We start from the raw sequence: 13,636 nt of genomic DNA on the forward strand, positions 1-13,636 counted from the left end.
TGCACTGGATGGGGCAGGGGCCCACTGAAAAACAATGTGCTCATGTAATTCATGACTATAGCATGCATATGCACTAGTGGGCCATATTAAACTGGTGCGGGCAACGGTAGTTCTGGCATTTCTGCTGCGCACTTGTTAAATCTTCAAACAGGCACCTTCGTGCCTTCTCCCATGCTGCCCCACATGTGTTGTAGGTGGCCCCCATAAACATCTGCAAAGCTACCTCATTGTCCACCTTCAAATCCCACCTCAAAACTCTCTTTTGCACACCAGCAGCCTGACCATCAAATTTTTTGTAGGCATCACAGCAAAAACAAATGGAAGTTCTGCCTCATTGATTCCTTGTACTCCCTCATCAGTCAGTATCCATCTTTTGTCTATTGTCAGCTCCCTGGGGACCAGCCTTTCTTTGTGTTCTGTGTCTGTGCAGCACCTAGCACAATGGGCTCCTGGTCCATGACTGGAGCTCCTGGGGGGGGGGTCACAGTACCACAAATAATAAATAAGTTTGGTGATGGTGACGGCAGCAAAAGGCACCCGGGGCTTTCCTGCAATACAGCAGATATGAAGCCCTCCGGTTCCTCAGCCCAGTCAGGGAAGGCCCCGCCAGCTACTCTCAGCATGTAATGCACAGCAATGGGCCTCGTCACATGTGACAATGGGCAAGGAGGCTGAAAGCCTGGAATAACTGAGGAGGGTATAAATACCAATATGAGACTTTCCTTTGTCATGTCTCATTACTGCGAGAGCCTCAGTCTCTCTCCCCAGCTGCAAACAGCCACACACAAGCTGGATCCCTGGAACGAACTCAGCACTCTGACTATACTGAGCCTTACACAACGTGCCAGCTGCCACTTGGCCCAGACCCCTCCTGTCATTAATAAACCAACAGCCACCTGGCAACACAGCACTAGGCCTCTCTGCCCACCCCACATCCAGCCCTCCAGGGAGCTTCACCAGGAGGCAGCTAGACAAGGCCAGGGATGGGGCTCGCTGGCGAAGTCAGGCCCTGAGGTGGGTGAGTGGGCAGAAGCCAGCAATGCAGAAGGGTCAGCAGTCACAAAGGAGGGCGCAAGGGCTGGGAGCTAGGGGTAGCCCAGTGCAGGGGAAAAGGGCCAGTGAGGCACTACTGGAGCGTAATGTGTGTGCACATGTACCCTGGGGGTTGGTCCTGGAAAGTAAAGGAAGAAATCAGAAAGGTGCAATGTAGGAAAGCGGGTGCAGAGAGGCAGCACAGAGCAGGGAAAAGGAAGGCACTGCAGACGGCTGTGGGGTGGCGGTGGAAAGAGAGGGCAGACAGACGGAGCCACCATGGGGAAGCTGACATAGATGTACAGCATACATGGTAATAAATTATTGGGATTAGGTGGCTAGGATGTCATTCCCAGGCCAGAGAGACACTGCCCCTCCCTGACAAAGTGCAGATGGCACATGGGGACATAGACTGGCAGCTGCTTCTTTGGCTCTGGAAGCGAGGGAGGGAGAAAGTCTTGTATGTCCCTTACTGAGATACAGCTCCTCAGCAGGCTCTGACCTCTAGTCAGCAGGATTCAAAGCAGTCTCTGCCCAGGGGCCATCAGCAGCTTTCACACAACTGCTACTCTAAAGCCACAACAAGGGAAGCACAAGCCCAGCTTGGGTGAGCTATCAGCTGCCTGCCCAGCCAGCAGCTCCACTTCCCTGGGAAGTTCTGAGGACTGGCTGAAATATTCATGCTGCTTTGCAGGAAGAGGCTTCAACTCCTTTTAAGTTCAGGAAAGTTTATAGCACTGAATTATTCAGGGACAGCTTTATTTTTGGGCTGAGACACACAAGGAAGAGAAAGAAGAGGAAAGTACTTCCAAGGGGAGAAGAGGAGACAGGCAGGCCATTCGTCTGGTTTTAAACCAGACAGTCCTGCTTTTCTGAGGTTTGTTCCCCATCCAGTATTAAGACAAGAGCAGTTATGTCCGGACACCCTGACGAAGAGAGCGCCACTGCACCCCACCAGCATGACGTCGTGTGCACAAGAGGTCAGGCTGGCAGGGGTGGTGTGCTCTTCAAAATGGCGCCTCCTGGGTGGTGAGGTCACTCTGAGAGGGGTGGGGTCACGCTGGCGGGGGTTCCCGAAAGTACTGGGAAGTCTGGTATTATGGGAATGTGTGATCAGCCACACTAGGAAGGGAGTTGCTGGGCTAATCCCTACCCTGCAGGGATCAGCACTGGATAAAATTCCCAGCATCGTGCATTAGCCATCTCCTCAGAGAGCAGCACAGAGTTATTCTTCCTCTCCTTGGGGTGTTCGAGCTCTGACAGCTTCAGAACCGCCAGGCAACACCTCCCTCTAAGCCACCTTGTTGGCTATCCCACAGGCCCCCACTCACAGGCTGCCCTCCCCTCACCACCACAGGATCACAGCGCTGAGGGGAATGTCATGGAGATCTTGGGTCATTTGCCAATAGCTACACATCTAAGCTTAGCCTTTAATAGTACCACTGGTTACAGGCATTGCCTGCTCCCATAATACCAGTAGTGATGACAGAGGCCTCAGCTGACAGAGACTCCCATTGTACCAGGTGCTGTACTAACAGCACGAGAAAGTCCCTGCCAAGAGGAGCTTACAGTCTAATAGACAAGCATGGGAGTGGAAGGGACTTACCCAGTGTCATCCAGCAGGTCAGTGGCAGAACTGAGAATAAAACCCAGGTCTCTTGACTCCCAGCCCAGTGCCGTAATCACTAGACCATGCTGCCTCCTTAGAAGAGGAGATCTCTTCCCCTCTTTCTCCTCCACACAGACTCACATATACGACACTTCCCTCTTCTCCTTCACATAATTACTGTGTAATAAAGAACTATGATCTGACAAACTGATCCTGAAAGCTCCCCCGATCCTCCCAGACCATCAGCCCATGCAGGTCCCAACCACCCTGGCTCTCCCCTGCCTTGTGTCACACAACAAAACACCCTCAGGAGAGTCGGCAGCTGCTGTCAATGCCACTGCAGGAAACAATCAGGTTGCTCAAACCAAATAAGAAAATGGAAACACAGGTGGCAAGGTGAGTAGCTATGGCCTGCGCTAAGAGTGCCAGAGACCGGAGAGGGGACCCAACAGCCTCCCACGCAGAGCACACCCAGCCAGTAACCACCACTGAGGGGCCAGGAAGGTCTTCCACTGGCACAATCCTCACACGTTCCACAAGCTTTGGAACATGCTCCCACGTGTCTTGTCAAGTCAGGTGGAAAACAGACTAGACCCTTTGCCTATGCCCATCCCCAAATTTCTCCCATATGCCTTCAGCCCCTAGTAACAAGTCCCCTCCAGCCCTCATCCCTCTCCAACTGCATACCCATTCACCCAGGGGGCCTCCCCCCTCGACTCTTACCTGCAGGGATTTTTCATCCAGCGGTCTGTATTTGCTCTGAATCTTGTGCCTCGGCCGTTTCTGTGTGGCTGGATCCTCTGCACCAGCGAAAATGGAGCTGTACTCCTGCAGCCGCTCTGGGGCAGGGTACTTGGCACTGGAAAACACCTGCCGGGAGAGGAAGAAACTAAAATTCCTATCGGCAGAGCATTCCAGCACCCCAGAAACAATCAACACAATGGGGCTGGGAGACGGGCAATAAGACAGGAATTTTCCACAGTTCTGTTTGGATACCAAGATTGGCAGGGGTTGAATGTGAGATGCTACAATAGCAGCTCCCAACTGGATGAACAAGGTGTAAGGGGTTAAAGATGGTGAAGACGCAATTCTTACTAACAAGAATGTGTCCTGGGTTCCTCAGCAAAATGGGATTTTGAGAGAGCCAAGGGAGTGGAAATGGAGGGGGTGACCTTTTCTTGAGAGACTCCTTCCTATTCAAAGCCAGAAATATGTGGGTCTGAGAGAAGAGACATACCATGTGAAGGGGTGGTCATGTCGGGGGGGAGTTCATACCATAGCTCTCATCCAGTGGGCAGACCTGCCAAGGTAGAGGGACTCTGACTGGAGAGCCCATGTGTGTCAGATTGCCTGTACTGCTAGTGAATTCACATCCAGAGACTAGAAAGTGAGTGGGAAGAGACCCAGAGGACGGCTGTGCCGCCTACAAAGGCGGCTGTGAAAAGCACCCACTACCTTAATCGCCTTCTTGCTGCCCTTTATCTTCTCAATCTTAGCCTGAGCCAGTGAGACTCTCTCTCCGATTGCCTGCAGCTGCATCCGGCTGGCCTCCACCCGCTGGGAGATTCTGAGGGGTAAACACATTCCCCTAGGGTAAGAATCCAGGATCCAGAGACACTTCTGCAAAAGCAAGTACCCCCACATGCTCAGGCCGGAGGGGGAAGGACATGGCTCTCGGCAGACTGCACTTTGCGGCAGGGTAAGTTTAGCACTGGTGAAACATGCTGGCCTGATAGCTCTAGAGATTTAAGTCCTTCATTTTTCTGTAAACAGGTATAGCCAGAGCAGCGTTCCCCTCACTGCTGACTGACCCAAATGGAAAAAGGCCGGGGGAAGCAGGAACAACCAGGCTGGTGAATCCCGGCCCTCTGCTGAGACTGCTATCAAGAGGTCCAATTGGTATCAACTTCTGAGTGGTTTTTTATTATTAAAATCCTTTAATAAAAGGGAAGGCAGCATGGCATAGTGGCTAAAGCACTAGACTAGGACTCCAGAGACCTGGGCTCTAGTTCTAGCTCTGCCACTTGCCTACGGGATGACCTTGTGGAAATCACTACCCCACTCTGTGCCTCAGTTTCCCCATTTATAAAATGGGGATAATGATACCAACCTCCTTTGGCGTATCAGTACCACTACCTAGCTCTTACAGTGCTTTTCATTAGGCGTTTTCAAAAGCATTACAAAGGAGATCAGCCTCAAAGTGCTTTAAGTTCTATGGATGAAAAGCACCACATGAGAGCTAGGCACTATTTATTATTAAGCACCAGTGTGCTCGGCACTGTACAATACACAAGTGATACAGTTCCTGTCCCAAAGATCTTACAATATGACATGGTCACCTGACCACTAGGAACAGGACTGAGACCATCACCTTATTTCAGATTGGCAATTCCTATGACTGCTGAACTTGAATTAATATGCAAATAGAAACCATTAATTTAGGCTTGAATAGAAACTGGGAATGGCTGGGCCATTACACTAATGTTAAGCATCCTCACACCTTCTTGTGAATTGTCTGAAATGGGCCATCTTGATTATCACTACACAAGTTTTTTTTTCTCCTGCTGATAATTGTTCATCTTAATTAATTAGCCCCTAGAGTTTGGTAGGGCAACTCCCACCTTTTCATGTTCTCTGTATGTGTATCTCTCTCCTTACTATATGTTCCATTCTATGCACCCGATGAAGTGGGCTGTAGCCCATGAAAGCTTAGGTTCAAATAAATGTGTTAGTCTCTAAGGTGCCACAAGTACTCCTGTTCTTTTTATGACTATGTAGTGGCTTTATGGTACAAGCCCAGTGGCCAGATTCATTCCCTTCCTACCACCCACCCTTCCTTTCCACTGAGTGGTCCCAGTTAATTTATACGCTGATGGCTTCTCTGAGTAGTTCAAGTTGCTCCTTTAGGTGTGCATTACAAAGTATTTGTCTTCACTGAATTTTGTCTGTCATAGCATTACCCAATTGCCTAACTTTGCTACGTCCTTCAGAAGCTCTTCACAATCTCTCTAGTCTTTATTATCTTCAACATTTGTATCACCAGCAAATTTTGCTACTCACTGTTCACCTCTTTCAGATCCTTAATAAGAGTATTGATTAACACTGTTCCTAGTACGGATCCTGAGGGCACCTCACTATTAACCTCCTTTGATGATGAAAATTGACCGTTTATTTCTGCTTCGCTTTCCTCTCTCACCAGCCTAAAATCCATGATGTGACTTTATCTTTCACCCGAGACTACTTAGTTTCCTTAGCAGCTTCCTGAGAGGGACTTTGTCAAAGGCTTTTTGAAAGTTCAAATATAATGTATTGATTCTCCTTGTGCCACTATTCTGTTAGTTCCCTCACAGAATCCTGATAGGCTGAGGCAGCGCAAGTTTCTCACAGACGCTGTATTGATTTGTCCGTTTCGTGTGTCCCTATCTGCAAGCAGAACGAACGGCTGCCTGAGCTCATGTTTCAGGCCCACAGTAGCAGTCTCTTCTCTTCACATTTGACCACCTCCTCTTCATTCACTCACCTTCCTCCCACTTCTCCTTATCACCCCTTCTCCATCCCACACCCTCCTCCTCACTTTCACTGAACGATGCAGACTGATTGGAGGGAGAGTAGAGTCCCTTCCCCCAATGCCTGCAGCTGTGAGAAGAGGTGCCCTTGAGCACTGCCATGGCATGGGAAGCAACTAGGGAAAGGGAAGCCCCAGAGCATCCCCCTCCTGCTAGTCAACAGCCCTGAAAGCAGCCCAGGGAAGGGGAGCCTTATGGCTAATGTGGTGGACTTGGACTCTTGAGACCAGAGACCTGGGGTCTATTCTGGCTCTGCCAAACACTCCCTGTATGGCCTAGGAGGACACATCTGTGCTCTCTGCTTCCCCCTATAGAATGGGGATGACAGCACTTCCCTACCTCAGAGTTGTTGCAAGAATTAATACATCAGAGACTGTGAGGGGCTCAACTACTATGGTGAGGAGAACCATATAATAGCAGAGCTAGCTAGAGCCCTGGAGTGCTACCCTCTACCCTCCCAGCTGGCAGCTCCATGGGATGCCTGCACAGGTGCATGGCTTAAACAGAGACTCCAAGCCATCAGACAGGAATGATTTATTGTCTCCACAACCTGGGCCACATTCTAAGAGGCCTGGAGGTGACTTTATCCCACTACCAATTCCATGGGACAGCCAGCTCCCCACCTTTTCATTGCTTTTAAAACATTTAGATGGTGGGAAGCAGGTTCTTTCCTCAATAATCTGAGTTTTACAGACATTGATTTTCCACCTCGCCATGTTTTACAGGAGTGGAGATTCCCATAGCTCCATTTCCTTCCCTGGCCTGCACTCCAGCATCATGAAAGTCACATAGCTCAAAGAAGTACTTTATGATGGTCAACATGTCAGCATTTGTTTCCTGTTGGCACAACAGAAACAGTGGCTATATTTCTCTCCCAAGTAAGCCATGTATGACTAGTACAACTATTGCACACAAACAGTGGTCAAGGAGCAGGGAAGAGAGAAGAGAAGAAAGCACCTCTCCGCCAAAGCACTTTACAAGCCCTACTTATATAAGAATCACTGAAATGTAGCCACCTCTAGATGGATTATATATGGCAGCTGGTGCACAACTTACTATCACAACTAGGACAGGAAGTGAAGATGAAAACTGCATGCAAAGGAAATATGGAGTTTGTTTTTTAAAAATAATGATCACAAGTTATCAGGGCCTCTGTCTCAAATCCCATCTAAAGACAGCACTTGGAGACAGCAAGCCCTCCCCTGGAGAAGTTGCTGAATACCAACTCAAATATAAGAGTATGCTGTACTGAATCACCAATGATATTCCCTGAAGCACCTTGCATTTTCCTTTGTGATCTCCCATCCCAGGATTTACCAGGCCTAATCCTGCTGAGTTTGGCAGATCTGACAAAAGCTTAACCTGCAGTGGTATGGCTAGAGGCACCTATTACAGGAGCAGTACATACAATCCTCAGGAATTAATCTATTTCTTGCTGAGCAAGGGAAGTATAAAAAAAATGATTAAGTCACCTCAATCCGACTAATGTACTGAATACCCATCACATGTGTAGGGACCTAGAAGTTACACTACACTACAATGTTCTGAGTTTAAATTTCAAGTTACACTGATATATATAAGTTTAAAGAAAGCTCAGTGTTCTCCCTAAGAAAAACACATACAAAAGTAAGACTCCCACTAAAGAACTCTCTGGAAGCTTCAACCTTTCTATTGCAGGGATACAGAGCTCACTTCCGCGAGGCGGCCGTACGCATGTGAAAAGGCAGGACATTTGATGGGCTGGAGAGCTCTTCCATTCATTTCCGGGGGCAAAGTGCTCTACTCTGAGGGCTGCGTTAGGTAAGTTTTAGCCGTGTATTTAAAATGGAGGGGTAAGCGTAAGGTTTTATTTTTTTTAAAAAGGTAGCTGGGGGTCTGGGATTGGTCCATGTAAACAGAATGCACCGTCTGAACCTTAAACAGCAGACAGTGCTATTAATATTTAAACGGATTGTGCTCGTATTAGTCACTGCTGTTTGTTAGTGATCTTGCTCTCAGTACTCCGTTCTGCCTGAGACACTCCCTTCTTGGTTTCAATGTCACTTTGGAGCTCCAGAGAGGAGCATGCAAGCAGCAAGATCTCTCCCCCTACTCTTACGGAGCCTCCACATGCAGGGTCTGAGCAAGTGTCTGAGCAAGGCATGTGACCACATCACCCATATTTAAGTACAGATCCTAGTTCAAAACCAGAATAACCATACCCCCACACCCAAAAACAGTTGTCTTAGGGGAGGTAGTACAGGTTTTTCTAATGGATTAGTTTTAAATCCAGATTTAGAATCCAGACGGGTTTTAAACCCATCCTTTCAACTGCCACAGCTTCACTAGATACACACACCACTCCACGTTCAAAGCCCTCCAGCTATCTAGCACAGATCTCATCTGTTCCTGCACCCAACTTGCTCCTTTAAGCTCCTTTCTGTCAGAGGTGAACTCCTTGCTCCTGCCACACCAGATGATGGGAATACTCCATCCCATCTCACCTATCCCCATCCCTTTCAAAACCCACCTCTTTGACACTGCTTACAGCCAGTGAGTCAATGGCCAGTTTCTCCACAACAGCACTTCCTGTGCATCCACTCGTATCCTTATTGGGAGATCCTCAACACTGAGCTTTTAGAATTGTTACTCTTTTTTCATACATCCCCCTCCAATGGGGAGAGGATTTGAAGCATCAGACAGCAGTCACTGCTACAGGCAGGACATTAGACTCAATGGACCAATAGTCTAATCCAGCACTGGCAAAAATCCTATTTCCTATGAAAGTGTCTCTGGACAGGACAATCATACACCAACAGTCCCTGAAGCCAAAGCCTGTGTGATTTATATGGGATTAGAGGGGATCAGAGATGGACCAGATGTGAAGGAAGGTGCTTCCAAAAAGCATGTCTCAATGCCAACTTTTGAACTAGAAAAGATACAAAAGCAGGACAGAGGACTGAGGAAAAACTTTATTAGGTTTTGTCTATGCTACGCACCTTTTAGCAACATGGCTATGTTGCTATAGCCATGCCGCTAAAAGGTGCGCAGTGCCGCTGTTTGTTGGCGGGAGAGAGCTCTCCGGCCAGCAAAAAACTTCCACCCCCAACGAGCGGCAGTAGCCAAAGCGCTGTTCACACCGGCGCTTTTCCTTGACTAAAATTTTGTCTTTGGTGTGTGTGTGTGTTTTAACACCTCTGAACGACAAAAGTTTTGTCATTCAGTTGCAAGTGCAGACAAAGCCTTAGGTTCAGCTATATGTGGGATGGGTCAAGGCAGAGAAGGGTGATTCACAATCAGTAACTAGGTCCTGGACAGATTCAATGGGTAAGAGGTCACCCAAAGATGGGAAGAGAGACCAGAAATATGGGGAAGTTAGACAAATACGGAGGATTATCAGAAATGCAAAGAGAGGCTGTGAATAGATCTCCCTGGAATACCAAGCAACTCCAATTTTATATCTGAAGCACAAAAGTAAGCGATCAGCCAAGGAGAAAGAACATTACGGAATGGAATGAGAAATGAGGGCGCACACGAGGATAAAGCAGCTGAAGTATTAAATGACTTTTCCCTAAAAATGTACTGTATATACAAGGGACAAGCCAGCCTCTGGCTCCGTGTCAGCTTGAGCTGCAGTCCTGGGCACTCACACTGAGTGACTCCATGAGTGGCAGCACAGAGCTCCATGGAGGGGAAGGGGATACTAGCAGAGTTATCCAATCAGTTACATGCACTTGTCAGGTTAACGCTACAAGCCCTTCAGCTTTTTCAGGAGTTCCAACATTTACCAAAAGTTTTTGTAAGGTAATAAAATGGGAAGGCCCTGCTTAAATTACCCTTCTCAGTGGGAGGGCAGGTTAGAGGCAAAGGTTAGAAGCAGTAGCTCCTGGTTCAGTGCATCCTGAATTTTATAACAACTGCAGGACTCTGGAAGAGGCCCTGAAGGGGTGAATAGAGTGTTAGCCAGAGCAAAGAGGGGAGCACTACATGGCCTTAATACTTCTGGGTGTTGGGCAGGACACCCTTTTACAGATTGATAAATGAGCACAGAGAGATTAAGCACCCCATGTCATGCAGTAATCCATGGCAGAGTCACGAATAGATTCTAGGACACCTGACAAGCAATCCCACACTCTAACCACTAATCACTCTGCCACGCCAGCCAGCATTTCCTCGTAACAGTGGAGGTATGGGCAAGAGAAAAAAGCTGCAAAGACACTTACAATTTATGGTTGTTCAGGGAAGCATTCAGAGTCCATTAAAAATACCAATTCCCCTCAAAAGTCTGAAAGGCAGCGAATAAGAGTTTTCACCAGAAAGTCAAATAAGTTAAATCACTCAGTTAAAGAAAAAAAATGTAGCTTGTTTGCCTTCTGCTCTTTCTCCTTCACATTTAAGCAGCTTTTTAGAGTCTTTTTTCATGTCTGAGTAAGTGTAATCAAAAACTGTCATCTAGCACCATCCTTGACAGAATGAAATCCTAAGTGAGATAACGTAATCAGCATTTCTTCCTCCAGTAAGGGGTTGGTTATTACCCTAATTAATGTTTATCACACTTTGATTACTCCTTGAGCCTGATTTGCAGGTGTCTAAGTGTTAGCATATAGTCCCATTTCTCTAGAGCCCAAACTTCCTTTCAGAGCTCACACAGATCAGAACTGTCAGGTTACATGCAGCAGGATCTTGTGTGCATTACATTACACAGAGTATGTTTTCACTCTCAAAAATAATTCACGTAGCTGAAGTTGTGTAACGTAGATCGACAACTCATCCGCCCCCCAGTGTAGACCAGGCCTAAATGAAACTCCAGGCAACCACAATTTTGTCCTATTCACAGCCCACCACTAAGGATCTTCCCCTCCCAGGGCTCAACCCCACACACATCAGCAGCTATAAATTTACTGTTGCAATCAGGGTTCCAGTGGTATTTCCCAATACATCCTGGGGAGAAATTCCTTTTCAATCTCAAATCTAACAGCTTGGTTAATCCTGTGCACACACGAATCAGAATCCTTTGTTAAGCACCTTAAGCCTAGTCTACATCAGGTTTAGCATTTCTCATCAGTGGTGCCCAGGGTGTTAAGCACTAGTGTTTTCATAACTAGCATATCCACGGGGAGCCGCATCCTGTGCTAACAACGGAGGGAAATCTAGTGTAGACACACCCTAGAGGAAGGGCTATTTCATGGCTGGAGTCCAAGGAGTCCAGGACTCACGGGTTTAATTCCCGGCTCTGCTACAGACATTCTACATGACTTTAGGCATGTGGTTCTTTGCTGCAGTTTCCCCCATGTAAAAATGGATAATATTTACCTCACAGGTGTATTAGACTTCATTCATTAACACGTTTAGATCCTCCAGTTGAAAGATACCAGACATGATGGGCCAATTGTTCAATACAGTCTGGTGCAAATCTTATGATCCCATGACAGGTTATTATTTCTTATGAGTAGCACCTAGGGGCCCCACTGTGCTAGGTGCTGTACTAACAGCAAACTTTTCCATGCACGTACAAAAATAAAAAAAGATAACCAGTGTTCAAAGCACTAGCCATTCTGCTCCCCCTACCTCCAAATTCTAGTACGTGGAATCTTCTTCTCCCTGGGACAGAACGCCACATGCTGATCACCCTCTGAGGAAAAAGGCCTCTCTGTCTATTTAATCTAATAATAGTTTGAATTTCACTGCTTTTCATCCCAGGAGCTCAAAGCAATTCCCAAATGTTAAATAAGTCTCAATACCTCTGACACAAACGGGCAGAGTTACATGCCCCCAGTCGAAAAGCCAGGCTGTGATCATCAGCAATAGAACCCCAGGAATTCTGATTTCCAGGCTCTTGTTCTAGCCACTATTTAGCTTGAGCTTTCTTTTTGTTACGTTCCCATGGGTGGCCACATGTTTTCCAGCTGCAGCTTACTTGTAATGGTTTGACTAAATCTGAACCCCCCTACCCCACTTTTTTTTTTTTAAGTACTTCTGCACTGCAATGCATCTCTCCTACACCTACTTCTTTTTCCAGACTAAATAATAGTAAATAGAGAGAAAAAGTGAGTGAGGTAATATTCAGTATCCTGGGAGGGACATGGCTATAACAACAGTGCACAGAGTAAATAAATAGCAAGATTTTCCATAGGCTTAAGCTTATTCACCCCCCCCTCCCCCATTCTCTGGACCAAAGATGTAACCCCCTTCAGATGTCCTCAAACTGGGGTCTCACCAATGAACTCCTTTGCTTTATTTATGGTATTCTCCCACCCTTTGATGGAGTGTGTGATCAAACAGCACTCTCTTTGCATGGTACTGATAAGCTGAAGCCCTCAACACTTTGCCAGTCAATATATTTATCAGAAGATGGTCCTGGTATGAACACTAACTCCTGTACGTCTAAGTGTATAATTTAAATGCCATCCTTCATAAAAACACTGATTCATCCATGTATCACTAAAGTTAGCTTGTTCAGGAGGAGACAAGCCCGAGGAGTCAGAGAAAGGGCCTGCCATGGCAAAGCAGCCTATCCCACAAGCACAGAGCTTGTAACCTGCACTGTGTAAGGGCTTGTCTACAATGGCACTTTACAGCACTGCAACTTTCGTGCTCAGGGATGTGAAAAAACACACCCCGAGCGCAACAAGTTTCAGTACTGTAAAGCGCCAGTGTAGACAGTGCCCCAGCGTTGGGAGCCGTGCCCCCAGCACTGGTAGCTGTGCCCCTTGTGGAGGTGGGTTTTTTAGAGGGCTGGGAGAGCTCTTTAACATTGCCAGTGCAGACTAGCCCTAAGAGAAACACAGACAGTTTTGCCAGAGCAGCTCGGGCTTTCTTCTCCCACTTGTTTCTGTCCCCTTTCAACTTGCACCTTCTAATGAGGGCCAGTCATTTTGTCTTTCCCTCCCCCACAGTTTGGATGCCAGCAGGTTTGGTAAGTGGGCCAGCTGGGCTTTTAAAGAGTTGCCCATCATCATGGTATCCAAGTCCTTGTTCTTCCTGGTGACGTGTTCACTTCTTTCTATGTATTTGCTGTAGTAATTAACCCCTCTTACAAATTCATTGTATCAATCTAAATCAGTCTCTACTCCTCCCTGCCCTACCGTTCAAAGTTTTTCTGACAACATTTTTCTAGCTGTTTTTGTTCTGGTGCCAGAGATCTTCATCACTATCTTGTGATCACTACTGCCAATTAGTTCTTAAATGTCAAGATCCCTCATCATTTTTTCCAGGATTTGTAAGTCCAGCAACACCAGAAAATATCCTCTCCCAATAACTCAAAGCCCCTGCTTGACAGGTTATCAGTTCATTCCTGCTGCCAGTTTATCACTGTCTCTAAAAAAAACAAAAACAACCCCTTGACTGACATGTTCCTTTCCTCATCTGTGCTTCTAATTTCAGCTCCCAGTTCTATCTCAAAAGGTTAACTCTAGCAGCAAAGGCTTGGTAACAAGCCTACTTGTACCCA

The 13,636-nt window shown here is 47.1% G+C and overlaps 1 protein-coding gene across 2 annotated transcripts in view; it reads right to left on the minus strand.

Annotated features, from left to right (window-relative positions):
- The window catches only part of WASHC1 (WASH complex subunit 1), a 70,741-nt gene that overhangs the window by 11,773 nt on the left and 45,332 nt on the right, over window positions 1–13,636 (minus strand). For both annotated transcript variants that reach the window (XM_044990854.1, XM_044990845.1), the window contains exons 3-4: window positions 4,097–4,208; window positions 3,365–3,511 (exon numbers count right to left, since the gene is read on the minus strand). In XM_044990854.1, coding sequence (XP_044846789.1) covers window positions 3,365–3,511; window positions 4,097–4,208 — 259 coding nt within the window. The remainder of the gene's footprint in view (window positions 1–3,364; window positions 3,512–4,096; window positions 4,209–13,636) is intronic.

The sequence above is a fragment of the Mauremys mutica genome, chromosome 1 (genome assembly GCF_020497125.1).
Source record: "Mauremys mutica isolate MM-2020 ecotype Southern chromosome 1, ASM2049712v1, whole genome shotgun sequence".
In the NCBI taxonomy this organism is placed as follows: domain Eukaryota; kingdom Metazoa; phylum Chordata; order Testudines; family Geoemydidae; genus Mauremys; species Mauremys mutica.